The sequence below is a fragment of the Epinephelus fuscoguttatus genome, linkage group LG4 (assembly GCF_011397635.1).
Source record: "Epinephelus fuscoguttatus linkage group LG4, E.fuscoguttatus.final_Chr_v1".
Lineage (NCBI taxonomy): Eukaryota > Metazoa > Chordata > Actinopteri > Perciformes > Serranidae > Epinephelus > Epinephelus fuscoguttatus.
In genome coordinates, this window is record NC_064755.1 from 25591373 (window position 1) to 25609576 (window position 18204).

At 39.3% G+C, this 18204-nt stretch overlaps 4 protein-coding genes across 6 annotated transcripts; 2 read left to right on the forward strand and 2 right to left on the reverse strand.

Moving 5' to 3' along the window:
* The first annotated feature begins 348 nt into the window (after nucleotides 1-348).
* kti12 (KTI12 chromatin associated homolog) lies at nucleotides 349-5422 on the forward strand. 2 transcript variants are annotated; one of them, XM_049574252.1, is made up of 9 exons: nucleotides 349-563; nucleotides 2091-2142; nucleotides 2235-2287; nucleotides 2383-2438; nucleotides 2542-2621; nucleotides 2786-2945; nucleotides 3050-3112; nucleotides 4480-4548; nucleotides 5219-5422. In XM_049574252.1, the coding sequence occupies exons 1-9, from the start codon at nucleotides 413-415 to the stop codon at nucleotides 5360-5362; spliced, it is 828 nt and encodes a 275-aa protein (XP_049430209.1). In that variant the 5' UTR covers nucleotides 349-412; the 3' UTR covers nucleotides 5363-5422. The 2 variants fall into 2 exon arrangements, with proteins under 2 accessions (XP_049430209.1, XP_049430210.1); XM_049574253.1 differs by lacking the exon at nucleotides 349-563 and adding an exon at nucleotides 583-1022.
* A 503-nt stretch (nucleotides 5423-5925) lies between these two features.
* Nucleotides 5926-8415, reverse strand: ch25hl1.1 (cholesterol 25-hydroxylase like 1, tandem duplicate 1). Its single transcript, XM_049574251.1, has one exon. It carries the CDS (start codon nucleotides 8265-8267, stop codon nucleotides 7437-7439), a length of 831 nt encoding a protein of 276 aa, XP_049430208.1. The 5' UTR covers nucleotides 8268-8415; the 3' UTR covers nucleotides 5926-7436.
* Nucleotides 8416-8695: 280 nt separating this feature from the next.
* si:dkey-24l11.2 (uncharacterized protein LOC100034462 homolog) lies at nucleotides 8696-14653 on the reverse strand. 2 transcript variants are annotated; one of them, XM_049574249.1, is made up of 12 exons: nucleotides 14518-14653; nucleotides 11892-12503; nucleotides 11207-11266; nucleotides 11052-11104; nucleotides 10824-10968; nucleotides 10338-10717; nucleotides 10006-10234; nucleotides 9765-9879; nucleotides 9452-9569; nucleotides 9256-9367; nucleotides 9010-9122; nucleotides 8696-8877 (listed from the first exon to the last, which is right to left on the reverse strand). In XM_049574249.1, exons 2-12 carry the CDS (start codon nucleotides 12492-12494, stop codon nucleotides 8808-8810), a joined length of 1998 nt encoding a protein of 665 aa, XP_049430206.1. In that variant the 5' UTR covers nucleotides 12495-12503; nucleotides 14518-14653; the 3' UTR covers nucleotides 8696-8807. The 2 variants fall into 2 exon arrangements, with proteins under 2 accessions (XP_049430206.1, XP_049430207.1); XM_049574250.1 differs by lacking the exon at nucleotides 14518-14653 and adding an exon at nucleotides 13957-14053.
* Nucleotides 14654-16222: 1569 nt separating this feature from the next.
* ch25hl1.2 (cholesterol 25-hydroxylase like 1, tandem duplicate 2) lies at nucleotides 16223-17053 on the forward strand. Its single transcript, XM_049573998.1, has one exon. The coding sequence runs from the start codon at nucleotides 16223-16225 to the stop codon at nucleotides 17051-17053; it is 831 nt and encodes a 276-aa protein (XP_049429955.1).
* The last annotated feature ends 1151 nt before the right edge of the window (nucleotides 17054-18204 follow it).

The window sequence follows — 18204 nt, forward strand, 5'->3', positions numbered from 1 at the left end:
GATAAAAAGCTCTCATAAATATGTTTTTTGTTTTATTAATGTGATATATTTCATTGTATATGACACTGTGATGTCAGTATGCACTCATTTGTTCATGGCTGGAGTCATTTGAGCCTATTTATGTATCAGTGCCTCCTGTTAATAAACTTATACCCAAAATAATCTGCTTTATTCTATTAAAGGTAGCAAATAATCAAATAGAAATGTGTTTGCTATTAGTCAAGTTATTATTTACTTAACAGTAAAAAAATATTGTTTGATATGTATGAATGGCAGAAATGAGTTATATTAATTTAGCTTTCTGGCGCCCCCTGTAGGTCATCTATGAAAACGTTTGCATCAATCACATCCGGGTGACAATAGCAGCATGTTTTATCACATCTTATGCTAGTTTATATATCTGTCAGCAGTAATGCCTCTCATAGTGATGTGTGGTTACCCCTGTAGCGGTAAAACGCGCAGGGCAGAAGAACTGAAGGATTATTTTGAAGGGAACACCGAGAGAAAGGTTCATATTGTGGGAGACGGAGCTCTGGGCGTTGAGAGAAACTCAGTGTACGCAGGCAAGTTTAAGCTAATTTAGCTTAATTTAGCGTTATCTTGTTGGCTAACATTAGTTTAAACTTTTGTCAGTAGTGAGTGTTCTGTTGGAGAGTCTCTTTACATGTTAGCAACACACCTGACCGTTAATATGTTTGAATTCAGCCGTTATATTTTTATGTCACTGAATGAGCTCAGGCTAACTTAACTGGAGAAGAAATGTTGTGATTAGCTGTTAGCATGATAGCCAGTAAGCTAAAAATACAATTTCTAATTAAAATAGACTTGTAATGTTGTTATTTGTGTAGCCGAATGATAACACTGTCTGTCGAAAATGTATCAGTGTTCTTTCGTGTAGTATGGAGCGTCGATTGTTTTGCCATCTTCAATTTAATGGTATATTGAATGGAGTTTAGTGTACAACTGTCATCAGTGCCCAGTGATGGAGGCTGTTGCTGTGAAACTACATACCAGGATTATAGGTGACATTCTCTTTGCAACAGAAACTATGATTTTCTCCTTTACATACCGATAAATTAATACTACATACATTGCTCTAATATTTAGATAACTTAATAATAACTTGCCACAGTTTAAGAAAGTCCTGATACCAGCATCTAAAAGGATTTTGGTAGTTTTAGCAATTGAAACTTAAAACTAATCAAGTAATCAGCTAATAAAACGAGTCAGTAACAAATTTAATGATTTTACAAATAAAAAATAAATAAATAAATGAAATAAAAATTATTGGTTTCCACTTATCAAGTTAGACAATGTGTTTACGTTACATTTGTCTGTCCCCGCTGATTGGAAATTCAATATATTTGCCTTATGGACAGTTTTTAATACAGTCAGACAAGCAAGATGTAGATTTAATCAGGTTATTTTTACTGTTTCCTTTTTACAAATCAAGACAGGACAGCAGAAGAGACACCCACACACCAATACAACTGGACTGGACAGCCACAAAAAGGTTCACAGTCTAAGATGAATACAAAAAAAAAAAATGCTGTAGCAGCATTTGCAGTCCTTGACTATTTTCAGACTTTTGCTTGGAGGTTTGCTGCTGTTTTTATTCAGTTTTTTTTTTTTGTTTTTGTTTTTTGCACTTGGACCACTCTTCTTTTTTGTGCACGGATGTTCTAAATAAATTGACGGGGTTTTTTTTTTTGCATTGTTCTTAGCCTGTGAGCCTTTTTGTGGCTGTCCAGCCCAGTTGTATTGGTGTGTGGGTATCTCCTTTGCTCTGGATATCTCCTTTCTTGGTTGTCCAGTGTACTGATGCACCCAAGATGAACTTTTTTGTTGCTCCAAGTAGGCACAGTTTAACAGAAAACATAAGACTATTTACAAATCAAACAATTTATTGATTAATTAAGTAAAAAACTGGCAAATCAATTTATCATTGGGATATTTGTTAGCTTTAAATACAACTTCTGTTGTTTGGCATTACAAATAAAGAGTCGCAAAGAAGACTGGATTCCTAGAAAGTGACCCTCGACTTTTCCCATACTCCTGCTGTAATCTAAAGCTTGTTGGATATGTTGCAGATTCCCAAAAGGAAAAAAATATCAGAGCGTCTCTGAAAGCTGAAGTAGAGAGGTGGGTTTTTCAGGTCTGTTTTTTGAATGAGATTCATCAGTGATGTTCTGTCTGTCACATGCCTTTTAACCTTGTATTCAATTGTTGTTTAGGAAAGTCAACAGGGAAGACATTGTAATTTTGGATTCATTAAACTACATAAAAGGTAAATCCTGCTAACAATCACATGCCATGTACATTCTGCATTTAAACATTATGTTTTGTTCATGCTTTTACCTTAAAACTTGAAATACCTTTCAGGCTACCGTTACGAACTGTTCTGTCTCATCAAACATTCACAAACACCACACTGCCTGGTGAGTATACTACTACTAATAAGTAATGGATTTTTGCTTTCTAAAAGACTATCACCAAACGTTAATAACACAAGTCAAAATCATATGCTTTCTTTTGATGAAGGTATACTGTTTGACATCAGATGAAGTGAGTTCAACGTGGAATACCAACAGAGATGCTGCTGAGCAGTACACCCAGGACATGTGAGTGAGAAGCCTCTACATGTACAGTAGAGGACGATGTCAGTCTCTAGTAGGACTGTCTTTACCTTTGTAAATGCTTTTAAAATACTTCTGTGCCTGTCAAAAATCATCCCCCTCCAGTTTTATTTTCCTAGTTTGCCTGACATTTGGTTTGTGTTTTGTAGCTTTGATGCATTAGTGCTGAGATTTGAAGCCCCAGACTCCAGAAACCGATGGGACAGTCCTCTCTTCACCATCCTGAAAGATGACACGCTTCCATATGACGCCATTTCTGACGCACTTTTCAAAAGAAAAGCACCCCCACCAAACCAGTCCACACAGAGTGTAAGAGACATGATGTTTTAAACAAGCATGCAGGCAATGTGTGCTCTGTCATACTGTCTTTTTGGACTATCTTGGGGTAACAGAGATACTCTTTTTCTCTGCAGCAACCATTGTCATCTGCAAACTTCTTGTACGAGTTGGACAAGATCACACAAGATGTGTTAATGGTATGTCTTCATATGTTCTTTTGGATTTTCTCATCATTTGTCAGTCACTCAGATCTTTCTCCTTGGATACTGTTCTTGCTGAAACCAGTAATGTCATATTTTAAGATCACCACAGTGAGACCTACACACTGAAAATTCAAAATGATGGACTGAATCGTCATATTGAGAGAAATTCTTGCTTTAAATGTTAATTTACAAAGCACAGAAATTGAAGTCATGATGCTCTGGAAGTAATCTGAGCAAGCTGGACACTGACTGACCCTGAGCTGACAAACCCCTCCAGCAGAGCCTGAGATATTTGTTGAATATGAACAGATGTTGAAAACAGTCATAATATTGGAGGTGGAGGGGGGGTTCAGCGTTGTCACATGCAGATGGATTGAGCAGCAAGGACCACCTGTTGTGAGAGATTTTATCTGTGAAACATGACTATAAATTACACCCATATCAGCCTGAATTACCATCTGTTATTGTAACTAAATGGATAGCGTACATTGATGCTTTTGCCCCAAAGTGACACAGCTGGAGAACCTATTGACGTTTCTATTATATGAATCAGCTGCACATTGGTGTAATTAGAAGAAACCAGTAATATTATCCAAACGTTAGTGATGACATCAGAAAATCTGAATGCATCATTACGTACCATTGTGTCATAATTGTTCTTCCCTCACAAGGAAAACAGAGGAGAAGTGTGTTAGAGAGCTTTTAGTCGATCTGATAAGATGTTTGTTACAGTTGGTAAAATGTGTTTTGGTCTCATGTGCTGCAGTCACCAGTGTGTCCTCACTGGGGTTGTGTCTGCTAATTGCTGTTAGCCAATAAGAAATCAGCTGCTCTTGTTTTGCTGTTGAGTAGGGCTGTACCAAATGCCTCTAAGCTTCCGTCATGAAGTTGATATCTGAATCCTTAATCAACATTAAACATTGTGCAGCCTTTTTTTTAATTAATAATAATTTATTTATTTGTTTCTTGCATGTCTCTTCATTCTGTTTGAATCTGATATTTATGCACAGTTGCATATAAAGATTATACTATAGAGGGGCACCTACTAGCTCACCCACTAGAGCAGGTCCCAAATGACATATAGCAGCTTTGAATTAAAAGGGGAAAAATGCATTCAGTATAGCCTTAATATTCAGTACACACATTAACTATTTTTGCAAAAAAATCCCTGTAATGAATAATTAGAAGAACAAGTACTTGTCTCATTTTTGATTAATCAGTCCATTTAATTCTTAGTGTGCAGGTCCCACTTTGCTCCTTACACTCCCTACACACTAAAGCACCTGCTGATCTGTATTCAACAGTAAAAACATAATGTTTTGTATGATTTGTGTTTCATGGATGTCATTTAATATTTTCAGGCAATTTTTAACGCACAGAAGACAAGTGTTCCTGGGGATCTGATTCCAGTTCCAGGAGCTACAGAAAAGATATCCTTTTGACACATGTACATGTCCACATTTTTAATTTAAAACCCGCATTTCTAAGAATCCTATCACAGGCTCTGGTTGGTTTGTTTTCATGTGGTATGAGTTCGCAGTGACCTTTCACAGCTAATGACAGTCTGAAATTTGTATTACAAATCAGTCACATTCCCTCACCAGCAGGAGGCAAAGTACTCAACATCAAATGACTTGTTTGAAGGAGAAGGTGGATGAATGCACGTCGATCAAAGAACTTACAATGAAAGGCACAGCAGCCAATCACTGCTAAAGGTCTCGCCCGTAATAACATACTGGGGGACACGTATTGGGAGAGAGAAACCAAATTACATAGATTAGTGGATTTGTGTTGGCAGCTGCACCGCATCAGAACACTTTGATTTTCTCTTTTTTGAGCACGTTAATCCAGGCTGAAACTAACGTAAAAAGGACATTAGGTTTTGTGCTGGACAACCTTTTAATGACGGGTGCATGACGTCAGTAATGTTCAGTACTTTGTGTGTGTTTACCTTGAAGGTTAAGATATGATAATGTGACCTTCGGATTCTTTTGGTCAATTAATTATTGCTTATTGGGAGCTCAGCTGTACTGTAGAAATCCTCAGGAGAATTTTCTGTCTTCTTCTTGTACTTAAATGTCCTTAACCTGACGTTTTAACATCGAGCTCACCAGGAGCATCAACATGGCGGAGCTGAGGAAATTACGGCGCCAGTTCATCAGCTACGCCAAGATGCACCCAACAGAGAACACCGGACAGATTTCCAACATGTTTGTGCAGTATTTAAATAAGAGTCTTCACTGAAACTTTTATAGCATTGGTTTTATTTTTTTATTTTCTGTGACAAATAAATTTATTTAATTATTTGTTGCATGGTTGTGGGTTATTGACCAATTAAAATAATTCAATTACAAACACTTACAAGCTGTAATATGTAAAGCACTGTGTTTTTTAATGAGCAGAAATTAGTCATCACAAAAAAATGTGTGTATCCGGGAAAAAAAGAGGAAAAAACAGTCATACAATACTTGTATATTACAAATTGGACACAAGCACATCAGCTGTGATGACATCCTGTGAACACAACCAGGTAAAGCCAAAGGAAGAAATCAGAGGTGTGGTCACATGATTAATGTCACAAATTTGAAGACTTTGGACTCAACAAAATCAAAATGGACTTGCAACTCCACTTGGACTTTACCACTAATGACTTGCTACTTAACTGGACTTGAACCTTTTGACATGAAACTACTTGATACCTTCACCCAATCCCAAAGATTAAAAGTGTGCCATGAATTAATTTATTTCCCTTCATTTCTTAAATCAACTAACATCAACCCTACTTATTTCTAGCAAGTTGACACTTAATTCCCCACATGCTTTATTTGACAACATTATGTGTAATATAACTTTTCAATATCATGTTCACTTGTCAATTTAGGGCAATATCACCACCATTTATATTGTAATATTCCACCATTTTAGTTCATTTTTAGTAACTCTTATACTTATCATACTCCTATTGTTACTCTGTTAGGCACTGGTTTTGCCTTTGCTCCTTGAAAACACTTCTTGTCTATTTGTATATTTTGCCAGATATTTAATACTCTAATGTTCTAAAACTGGGCCTAGTAAGTGACCGAGACCCGGAAAACCTACTGGCTGTTCTTGTTGTGAATGTTGAATTGTGGTTACTGTACTCAGTGTTACTGTTATTTGAAGCATTCTCTTGCACAAGAATTTCCTTCGGGATAAATAGTTATTTTGAATAAAACACAATTTAAAAGCAATCGTAATTTTGTAATTGCAATATATTGTTACTCTGTTTTAAAATTGGCATTACACCTGGTAATGAGTGGATTATGACATGTTTAGAACCCAAACTCAAATCATAGGACTTGACTTGGGACTTGAGACTTAATTGTGACTTGCAAAACATAGACCTGGTCCCACCCCTGGAAGAAACCATGAAGACATTTGGCAAAAATATCTCATCACAAGTTCCACATACCTAGTTTCTAAAGCTTTCAGCCACATCTAATGTTCTTCCTCAGCAGATGGTGCTGCTCAGTTGTCATGGAGATGAAACAAACTAAGTGAACCTTGCATTGAGAAACTTTTGTCAAACTGATATCTCCAAGGTCAGGCATCAACCTTCAAGCTCAACATAGCCATACCATTCCTGTCCTCCACATCCACGTTAGTATCTTCTTTATTTGATTCCCTTTTTGCTGAGTCATTCTTTGTAATGGATTCCCCACTTAGTCAGTGTTGCAGACTTTGCCCAGTCACAGCTCAGCACTTTCTCAAGTACAGGTTATCCTTAATTCTCCTTGTACTGTACTTGAGCTCTTGTTGACAAGCCCGGACAACAGTACTAGGTTTTCTTGTTCAAAAGCTTCTTATTGCATCGTGGGATTTGTGAGCAAAATATTGCTGAGTAAGGCTCTTTCAGAGACTTTGTATTATGTAAGAAGACTGGGAGAAAAGCAAGAACAGGAAGTTTGTGCTTGCTTTGCTTATAGTAATTACTATTGGCTACATTTCTACAATATATTAAGTGCGATTATGCATGCATGACATGTATAAAGGATATTGAATTGAATGTGTCAGCATTTATACGACTTTTAGTCATAACGTCAATAGAAACAGTAGCGCAAGAATCTTTTTACATATGATTTTATTGAATGAAAAACCATAAAAAAAATACAATTTTCCACATCTTTTATCTCACATTGCCTCACAAAGAAAACCTGGCGGAGCAGCAAAGAGTGCAATAAAATGAACAGTAGCAAAAATAAAAGTCATGACTTGTGAATGTGCCAGTGCTAAAGTAATAGTGACAATAACTTGAGAAGGAAAAAAAAACACTAAACATTCACTTCATTATCTTTTTCTTCAGAGGAACGGCAGTGCCAAAGATTCTGTCCCAGTGGCTGAAGAAAGGAGCGTAGTTGCTGCTCGGCTTCTGGTGGTGCATGTCATGAGCAGGTGCACCGCCCAGCAGACCAAAAGGCACTAGGTGGTTGAGGGTCCATGGTAGATCGTAGCCTATGTGGTCCTCCACAGACATCCAGATACTGAAAACGGTGATGCTCCATGTGGTCAAGGGGTGGCACTTTAAAAGAACCGGGTCCTGGTTGCTCCAGAGTCCAACAGTCATCAGCTCTGGGATGCTGAGCTGCTCAGTCGACCAAGAGAAAGGCGCCACGTATTCATGGTGGATCGCATGAATCCACCGGTAAAGCTGTGCATGCTTGTGATGTACGAAGTGCCAAATGTAGTACTGAGTGTCAAAAAGGAGAAGCATGCCCAGTCCATCTATGAATACCTCATACAGAGTAGGAGCGTCCTGTGGAAGTGTTGGCGTAGGCAGTATGAACATGCCAATTATTACAGCTGGCAGAACAAAGAATACGTGGTTATACAGCGCTGTCATGAAGCTCTTCGCCATCATCCCCACTGTTGGCCGCCTGTCTGGCTGGATCTTGTACTGATAGAGAAAAGGCACCCTTTCTCCGAAGAGGTCCAGCGCAGCAAAAGGTATGCTGAAGAAGAAATAGCTGGAGAAGGCGAGTAGGACGGGGAAAAAAGGAGACGAGATGAGAGGCCGATGGTGAAAAAGCAAATAGTTCCAGAATGGCTGCAGGAGACGGTCCGAGGCCCTGGAGGGCAGGAGGTGCAGAGGCAAGTCACTGATGTTCAACATGTTGCTGTGGTGCCACTGACAGCTGCTGCAAGTCTCAGGATCCAGACAAAGTTCTGCCTTTATATAGTGGAGATCAACAGAAGGGGCTTTTCTCTCGATCAGAACAGACCAGCTGCTTTTTTTTTTTTTCAGCAGACCTCCGCAAGAAGATTAACAAAGCCATTCAAGAACATGCATTAGACACAACAAAGTGATAAGCTTCCAACTGTTGAGGCAGCACAAGGTTAAATATTTGAATGCATGAAATGAAGGAGGGCAGAGACATTTTTCTGTAAAAGTGAAATGCTCCAAATAGTTTTTTAATTGTTTAATTTTTAATTGTTTTTTAATTTGTTTTGCAGATTAGACCCTGATTTTGTTTCACAGAAATTCAATCACATGAAATGTCTGGACTTTAAAATACAAACATTTCTCACAATCACTCTGAATGATCATAACAACATGATTTATTTGGGGGGAAATCTGCAAAAAATTTCATTGAAATCATGTATCAGATAATGTCTTTTCACAAATTAAGGCGATAAAGCTCTTTTTCACCAGCTACTTCTTTTCAGCGAGAGCCTTCCTTGAAACCGTTTTGTTGGTGTTGGCATACTTTTGTCGATCATTTCTATAAAGAAATAAAAAACAAAATGTTTTCACCACAGAAAAAAAGTCTTTTTTTTTTTTTGACAAAAAAAAAAACTACTACTATTATGTTCTTATTGGTAGTGTTCAAAATAAATGTGTTGGATAGATGTACCTGCTCATTTTGGTTTTGTTCCTGCATCCCAGTCCTCCCTCCCAGTGGCTGGTGTGCGCACCTCTCGTCATCATGCTTCCACAGCTGATGCAAGGCTTTCCATTGCCGTACGGCTGCAACAACAAATAATGTGCTTTTAAACTTACTACTGGGTGACAGTACAGACAGTTTCCCTCGACATAAATAAAGTTTCGCCTCACCATTTTAAAAAATGTGATGCAATGTCATGTCAAGTCTTTGGCTCACCTGTTCTTTGGCACAGTGGCCACAAATCATTCTGGTTGCCAGTTCCATGGGGTGGTCCTGGTCCACGTCGTGGCACACGTCGCAGGGGTAAGCTCGGCCGCAGCATGGAAACCTGTCATCGACATAACACGGTCACAAAAATAACAAAAATCTACAAAATCAGAGCTTCCATGTCAAGTCAGAGAGAAGATGATACCTTAGCCAGCGATGGCTCTGTTTGTAATGCTTGCATGCTCCCTTTTCTGGCAGTGGCTTCCCCTTCTGCACGGCTGGATCTCTTATCGTCTTGTAATTAAAAGTGCCGGCACTTTGACCTGCACAAAGGAAACATGTTTATGTCCCGTAAACATTCATGCAGATGTACTAAGGCTTGTGATTAAAGGTTTTCAAGCACTGTGTAGCGAAATAACAATGTGAGGTAACACTGGGGTGAGAGCCAACTGTGGCAGTTTGTTAAGATCTTAAATCTTTGCTGATCCCTTTGATAGCAAATGTAGGTGAGCTCCGACCTGTTTTGTTGACGCGGGGGGGAATATACTGGAATCTTGTGCTCTCAGCCAGAATACTGAGCTTGTTGTGGCAATGTTCACAGTTAAACTCCTTTGTTTGACCATAGGAGACGTTCTGAGGAAATTGAAAATATAAAAAAAAAAAAAGCTCATTAAACATGTTTCAGTTCTGGTGATATTTAACACAGCTGGTTTTTAAATGAAATAGATGTGCAGTGTTGAGAAGGACAAGAGTCATCACCAGCACAGGGCCCTCCTGGGAGCAGCTGAGGCAGCCCACAATGAAGTCACAGTCCTGGAGCACGAGGTCAGCAGGTGCAGCATTGTGAAGGTCCAGGTATCCCAGGACATCACAGTAATGGTGCAGCAAGCAGGGCCTGAATGCAGCATTGATGCTAGCACTGCACTTTTCACACTGAGCGCTGCAGGGTGCTCTTCCAGTCAGTGTCAGGTCTGCAGTCACTTTACACCTGCACACAGGACACAAACAGCCAAGCTTTCAATTGCATGTCATTGTAATTAAATCAACTATAATTTGTGACACGTTTACAACATTTAGCTTGTTTTCTTTACCTGTTACATTGAAGACAAACAGTGATTTGTTGGGCCGCCACGGTGGCTGTGTTCTCTCCCAGCCTTAGTCCCAGCAGCTTCACCTCTGTGCCTCTGCGGGGGTCGCTGATCTTAATGTTCTCCACCAGATGACAGGCCTCCTCCTCCTCCTCCTCCTTGTGCTGCTGCTGACCTGGACCCTCCTGTTGCACTAACTTTCCCCCCTCTATTGTCCCCTTGTGCTCTGTCTTTTCCAGTTTTGCTTCGTCACACGCATCCTCATCTGCAGCAGCGGCATCGGATGACTGATCGTTCCCAGATTTTTCGCACACTGCTGCCTGGAGTTCCTGGTATGATATGAACTGCAACCCCGCTTTTTCTAAGTCGATGTCTTTTTTCAACTGCAAAAACATTCAAGAGAAAACCTTTCAGCATTAATAAAATAAAATAATGCAGTAAATTACGTGTTATTTCAGTAAATTCAAAAGAAAAAACTAGCAGTCTCACCTGCCGGGCTCCTTCAGTAAACAGCCTCTCCAAACTTCGATCTAGCCAGCGAAGAAAAGGCCGGAAGAGCAGCTCTAGCTTTCCCAGAAGCTGATTGGTTGCATGCTTGGCTTGGAGCCACTCCAGTGACGCTTGCTGTACATGTCTATGTAGCCAAACATTTATATAAATGTCAACACCAGTGGCCCTTATCATTACATGTTTAACATAAACTGTACATGCTTTCACCTTGCCATAACTGGTGGCAGCTCCTGGTCCAACGGTATGTCCAATGTGAAAATCTAAGAAAACATACCAAGGTGATGAGGAACTGTTATTCAATGTCAACCATTTACTGCATGGTACTTTAAAGAACCACTTTAAATGGAAGCAGTGGTCTTTACCTCCAGGGGGTAACTGTCTGGGAAGTTCACCATGATGTCGACTTGTTTCAGATCAAAAGGCTGCAAGTTAAAATGCAGAGTTAGTGTATTTACAGATAATACTGTCAGGGTCTTAATCTTTGTAAACTAAACAAAGCATTGCAAAGGTAAGAAGAGTTGGTTCATTCATGATTTGCAGAAGAAACTTGTGGATTATAGCTTCAGTGACAATGCTGATAAAATGGGTTAATAATTCTGATATGGCAGTTATATTTATTTTGTTAAATGGGTGGCTATGTTTTACCCTAACTGGGGGTTTGTAGCTTGTGGAACAGCAAATATATTTTTCTAAATTACTTGTTTTCAAATGAGCCAAAATAGCCAAGTTTTAATCGCTGCTTTACCTCATTTCTCATATAACAGATAGGCTTAACTGAATCTCAGTGGTGCAGCTTATGTAATTCAAATTCCCTGGTATCCCTTACTAATTAACAATTAAACTTTCACAGCATAGAAGCAATGGTTTTACCATTTATTGTCCATAGAGAGGCTTCAGTTTCCTACTCTATGTTGATCCGCTGAGTAAAGACTTGTTAGAATTCACTTATTAAAACTGAGGTGTGCTGTATTACAGACGTGTGGATGGATTTTTTTCTTTAATCTTTCGGGGAAGGAGAGGAGAAAGATGGTAAAATATAATGTTTACCCAGTCTGGATCAGTGGCCTCTACAGTCACTCTGTAATAAGTAACTTTGCCATCATCACGTTCCTGAATAATCAGCTGATCTTTTGGAAAACGCTTCTTCAACTGCTTGATCTCTGTGTCTCGTAGCTGCTTGGCCACATCCTCTGTCAGATCACGCAGCTTGACCTCCTGAAGAGTGCCGGGGCGGGGTACTGGTGGCATACTCAGCACTGGTCTTGGGTTAATCCTAGGAACAGGGTGGTCATCCACTGGGGGGAACTGTGGTGGATGCCAGAAGCGACATCTGTCTTCCATGGTGCAGTGGCCTGAGATAAAGTAGCGACAGGGGCGGCGGCCAGCTGCTGGAGCAACCCTGGGGTTATTTGGAGGAGGAGGTCCCATATCTCCTCCAGGAACCTCTAAGTCTGGAGATGTGACATCTGACTGGCTGGGTGTCCTGATGGTTTTCCTCTCATGAGCTCTGGCGTCATCTCTAATGTGTAGGAATTTGCATCTCTTCCCAAAGTTGCAGTGTCTTCCTTGAGAGAAGAAGCGGCACAGCGGCTGTGTATGAAGCACTGGCTCTGAAGCAGCTGTCTTCTCTCCCTCACCATTCTCCATCATTATTGACACCTGAATGAATGAATGCAGTAACACAGAATAAAGAGGTGGACCTACTTCTTCTACTTATCTGTAAAAACTACAGGGCCAAAAGTATGTGGACACACAAACACTCATTTGTGATTACAGTCTCCACTCTTCTGAAAAGACTTTGTACAAGATTTTGGAACCTGGATACAGACATTTGCTCTCACAAGAGTCACAAGAGTCTTACTGAGGTTGGACACTGATGCTGGGCAATACAGACATTTAATTCATCAATACTAAACTGGGAACACCTTTTGTTTTACTTTCTGTTGTGTCAAGCTTTTGTGAAAGCAGCAATAATCAACCCTGCAATATTGTTCTAAAGTATTTGGTCAAAACCATCATGATATTTAATTTTCTCTACACCACCCAGCCCTACTTGTGCGCAGAAGTAATTATGTCGGTAGATAACAACTTTTATCTTACAAAAGGTACAGTAGGCCTATATCTCTGGATTCATTCATTTCTGTGAAGAAGACTAAACGATATTTTGTAAGTCTGGAATCCTATTTAATACATGAACTGTTAAACAAACTCTGTGGGTAAGGGCACAGAGAAGACCTGAATAAAAGCTATATTCTGAGAACCTTGTCTCTCTGCTAATAATGATAATAATAATAATAATAATAATAACACAGACAGAGAATTGTGTTAAAAGTTACTAAAAATGACAGTAAAACTCATCTTTGATGCAACATGCACAGGAAATAACCTACTGACAAGTCATCCAATTCGCTTGATTTACACAAACTTCCTGCATTTACTATTTGGCTTCAATTCCCAGGCAAACAGACTCAAACACAGCTTCCCCAGCTTCTGAATTCAAATACACAGGATGAACCCTTTTTATGGGTATAATTACTGCACAAAATGTACAATATTCATAAACAATCTACTACACTATATGTGCAATATTCACAGACATGCAATATGTAGGTTTTTTTTTAACCTATTACACTTACTTATTGTTTATCATTTATCATTGTGTGGATTGGATGGCTGAATGTATGGAGGATGTGGTTTTTAACTGTCAGCACTTTACAGGAGTAGCACTCCTAATTTAGTAGTGTTTTTTTTTTTAATAATACAATGACAATAAAAGCATTTTTGATTCTGATTTGCACAGTTTATCAGATGTCCTGTACTGCTGAGTACATCGAATAATATGAAATATCCATAAAGTATGAAACTCAGTCTGGGGTCGTCAGGTTATACAGCTGGGGACCACCTCCTCAGCTTGTTTAAAGAGCCACGGCTAATATCAATTAGCAGGCAGTGTGCCCTTAACATGCAGGCTACATTTAGCTACAGCTCAGGTTTACTTATTCATGCAGTCAAACACATACACCAACACGCCCCTCCAGCCAGCTACCATTTTTCCCCGAAGACCTTTTTTTCCCAAATTTGTAACAATATTTTTAAAACATCACTGACTTACCTTCGATATAGAGTTAAAAACAGGATGTTTGCAGGTGTTTGGCCAGACAGTATGGTCAAGCCTAACATCAGATTTACTTTTATTTAATACCTCACGTATTCAGAGGTCAGTCAGATGGACTTTAACCTGTTTTATTGCTCTGATTGGACGTTAGGTGAATGATCTACCTGGTATTTTAAATATCTACATGGCAAGTTTCTGGTTCAATTAGTTGCATTTTACCTAACATGGGGTCCACTTAAAGCCCAAATCTTCTACAATAGTATTTAAGTACCCCTCTAGCAATAACGTGGCATTTGGGCATTTTGCTCTAACGTTAATGTTAAAGAGGACACAAAATAAACAACGTTAGCATTTTGCTTAGCTAGCTAAACTTTACTTACAGGCGACAGGGGGGAGTGTTTTGCTAATGTTTGTCCGCTTATTTAGACAAATTAAATTATTGTTGTTACATTACATTGATATTAAATGCACACAAGGGTCCACGTTAAAGTTTGTTCCGTGTAGTGATACGACAAGGAGAGTTAAACAGCCTCAAATAACCTTTCAAAGTAGCCTTACCTGCTAACTGTCAAGACACCACAGAACTGAACCGTTACGTGCAACAGGAAACGTAGCCTGACGTCATTACGTTAGACGAAAGGTTCCGAGTTAGTTCGGTAACACTCGGGTCGGCGATGTAACCAAACGACATTATCATGTGTAAAGGTTATGATGAGTTGAATTACAGGCTGCCGAATATCATCTGTTGTGCACTAGTTAAAATGTGTTTTGTCGCCCTCTGCAGTTTGGAGTGTGAAATGGACGTGAAGAGGTTCAGAGTTCATTCTTGACCAGCTGAGAAAACAATCTCACCACAAAGTCCACTTAGTAGCTGCTCAGGAGTGTTTTAGTCATATCACACGATCTTTATCAGCTGAGCACTTTAAAGACCCACCCATGTTGGCTCAAAGGCTGAGGTGCAGAGTTCATTCTTGACCTGGGACAACAATTACATCACAATAGGCATATTTAAAAGCTGTCACAGACCTTTTATTGTTACTTTAACATTAACTTTATATGTAGAGATATTCTTATTGTATATACTTCACTTTCTTGTAATATCTTACCAATTATTGTGCAATAATATTTATATTTTTTCTAGTAAAAAATACTACACTGTGTGTATTACAATTACCCTGTGCAACTATACATCATGGATATACAGTATCTTTATAAGTGAAATTATTATATAGTATATTTAGATTTTATATCATTTTATTTTATCTGATTTGTATTTTTGTTGTATTTTTATCCTCATTTAATACTCAGTTACTTTTTCCACTTCTTTCTTCTTCTTTCTTTAATGTGTGAATATCCCCGATGTGGGATTAATAGGTCTGATCTTATTGTAAAACTTAAATTTAAGTCTTGTCCCAGTTTAACACCCAGTCTCTTTTACCAGCCTGGTGTTGCTACAGATTTTGACAAATAAAGGCCTGTCTCAATTATAAGCCTGGTCTGGTTGCCTAGCAGTTCATTTTTATAGAAGTTCTTTGGATGTATAAAATCAGATTGTTGACTTCCAACTTAAGCTAACATTAGTTAGCTGTTTAGATCATGCAAATAAATATGAATGGTTACAGTTCTGTCATATGGAGATGCTACAAATTATTAGCTTGGTTTGTTTCATCTTACTGAAACCGTGAGCAGCAAAGAAGGCCGTAATTAATCCAGATTTACCGGCATGAGGAAAAACAACTGGTGACTCCCTTCCTCTGACACTGTCATAAAGCCAGAATATGTGTCTGTTCCATGCCTGGTGAGTTATTTATATTCCATTAGTCCATAAGGGAAACAAGTTTTTCATTGAAAAGAATCCAAGTTATGAATATTGTTGTAACAGGATTAAGTGGTGTTATATCGGTATGCCAGGTGCCTTTATCCTTGAGTGCTGTGAAACAAGTGTCATACCATGAAAAATAATGAATATGTTATTGGAAGTAATATTCATACTGGCTCAAATAAACAATTTGATCGTATTTGTCATTGATTTTAAAAATGATATCCCATACTGAACAATATATCACGCGGAGACCTATATGTTACCAGTTACCCAGGGTGTATGAATAATTTGTTGCATTGTTGCACCCAGCTGTCACTTGATCCCACACAGTGAAGCAGACACTCATAGAAAACAGTCTTTAACAGAGCTGCTGTTTCCGGCTGTAACAAGTCCATTCCTCACATTGTCATAAGATATTCACCTTGTGATTTTTACTTCAGGATGGATCTTGATACCAGTGTAGATCTCTGGATAGGAAACGATTCTTTGCTGCAGCCTCTGTGGGACAGTCTGCGGCTCAACTACAAAGACTATCTGAGATCTCCACTCTTCCCCATTGTTCTGACCGTGTCTTCCTACTTCGTCTTGTGCCTTCCTTTCCTCCTTTGCGATATCATGGGAGAAAAGTGGGCATGGGTCCAACAATTCAAGATCCAACCCAGCCGTCGCCCTACAGCCTCTACGCTGCTGCACTGTGCAGGTGTCACCTTGTACAACCATGTGTTTCTCGTGCTGCCAGCATCAGTGGCTCAGTGGGCATGGAGGCCACCTGTGGACCTGCCGGACCAGGCTCCGTCCCTGCTGGAGATGATTGCAGGGGTGATAGGCAACCTTCTGCTCTTTGACTTCCAGTACTTCATCTGGCATCTGCTCCATCACAGGATCCGCTGGCTGTATGTCACTTTCCATGCCATCCATCATAACTACTCCTCTCCCTTTGCTCTTGCCACTCAGTGTCTTGGCGGCTGGGAGCTTCTCACAGTGGGCTTCTGGACCACTCTGAATCCTGTGATCCTGAGATGCCACCTTCTTACCACATGGGCCTTCATGGTGTTGCATGTCTATGTTTCCATTGAGGATCACTGTGGCTATGATTTCCCCTGGTCCACGTCACGCCTGATACCATTTGGCATCTACGGAGGGCCCAGCAAACACGACGTGCACCATCAGAAACCCAACACCAATTTTGCGCCACACTTCAGCCACTGGGATAAAATATTTGGGACGCATGCTGATTTCAGCTTCTCTACTGGTATGAAAAAAAATATTTAACACTGTTTATAGCAGTTATAGATTGGGTTTATTTTTCCAAATCAGTCTACGAATTCCTTTACACACAGATGGAGGCATTTGAAAAATCCTTTATCCTTTAGCTTTGATGGTAATGACCAAATCTGTTCATTGTATCTTTTAGAATTCTGTCATTTGGACATGTGCACAATATAAATAATACCTAAATCTCACAGTGTGTCTGGTTTCTTTACTTTGAAAGTGATCCTGAGCTTAGACATGGCCTATATTACGCTCTTCCTCATACATAATACATCATTTGAGCCACTTTTTCACTCTTTACCAGTGTAATGTTTCATTTGAGATGGTTTTATTTCATTAGCCTATAACAGGTGGACAAAGGGGATAACATCATTTGACTACAAGAAATCATAGCAGGGGTGCCACTGCTTATATATGTAGGCCCTAATCAAGTCATGTATGGGCAGATTATAAAACACGGATAAAAATGCCCGACCACCTTTCCTACATAAGAGCAAGACACACAGACTTTGTGGTGGTTTACCTCTTGTTTTCTTTGCTGCTGTTGTCATATTGCATCTCCCTGTGGTCATTCTGCATCTTTTTGTTGTTTTGTGTCACTTTGAATAGTTGTTTTGTGTCTCTCTGAGGTCAGTTTGTGTCTTTTTGTAGTCATTTTGTGTCTCTTTGTGGTTGTTTTCCCCCTTTTTGTTGTTATTTTGTGCCTCTTTGTAGTCATTTTGTGTTTCTTTGTAGTCATTTTGTGTCTCTTTGTGGTCATTTTGTGTCTCTTTGTGGTTGTTTTCCCCCTTTTTGTTGTTATTTTGTGTCTCTTTGTTGCCTTTTTGTGTTTCTTTGTGGTTGTTCCCCTGTTTTGTAGTCATTTTGTGTCTTTTTGTAGTTATTTTGTGCTTCTTAGTGGTTGCTTTCCCACTCTTGTAGTTATTTTGTGTCTTATTGCAGTTCCTTTATATTTCTAAGTGATCATTTTGAGTCTCTTAATGGTTTGCATTAATTTGAGTGACATTTTGCAGATCAAGGTCAGGGGGGTCCTGACACTTTGGGCCCATTCAGTAACCCACTGATGTTCATAAGTATAAATCACAGCATCAACATATGGAGTGCACAAATTCATTATTGTTTTCCCTTGTATCTTTTTCCACTATAAATGA

What these genes read in the sequence shown, in the direction of transcription:
- kti12 (XM_049574252.1), top strand. Translation starts at nt 413, where the DNA reads ATGCCTCTCATAGTGATGTGTGGTTACCCCTGTAGCGGTAAAACGCGC. An exon ending in GAGCAGTACACCCAGGACAT is followed by an intron (nt 2,622 to 2,785) that starts GTGAGTGAGAAG and finishes TGTGTTTTGTAG; the next exon opens with CTTTGATGCATTAGTGCTGA. An exon ending in CAAACCAGTCCACACAGAGT is followed by an intron (nt 2,946 to 3,049) that starts GTAAGAGACATG and finishes TTTTCTCTGCAG; the next exon opens with CAACCATTGTCATCTGCAAA.
- si:dkey-24l11.2 (XM_049574249.1), bottom strand. Translation starts at nt 12,494, where the DNA reads ATGATGGAGAATGGTGAGGGAGAGAAGACAGCTGCTTCAGAGCCAGTG. An exon ending in GTTTGTCTTCAATGTAACAG is followed by an intron (nt 10,235 to 10,337) that starts GTAAAGAAAACA and finishes TCCTGTGTGCAG; the next exon opens with GTGTAAAGTGACTGCAGACC. An exon ending in CAGAGCCATCGCTGGCTAAG is followed by an intron (nt 9,368 to 9,451) that starts GTATCATCTTCT and finishes TGTCGATGACAG; the next exon opens with GTTTCCATGCTGCGGCCGAG.
- ch25hl1.2 (XM_049573998.1), top strand. Translation starts at nt 16,223, where the DNA reads ATGGATCTTGATACCAGTGTAGATCTCTGGATAGGAAACGATTCTTTG.
- ch25hl1.1 (XM_049574251.1), bottom strand. Translation starts at nt 8,267, where the DNA reads ATGTTGAACATCAGTGACTTGCCTCTGCACCTCCTGCCCTCCAGGGCC.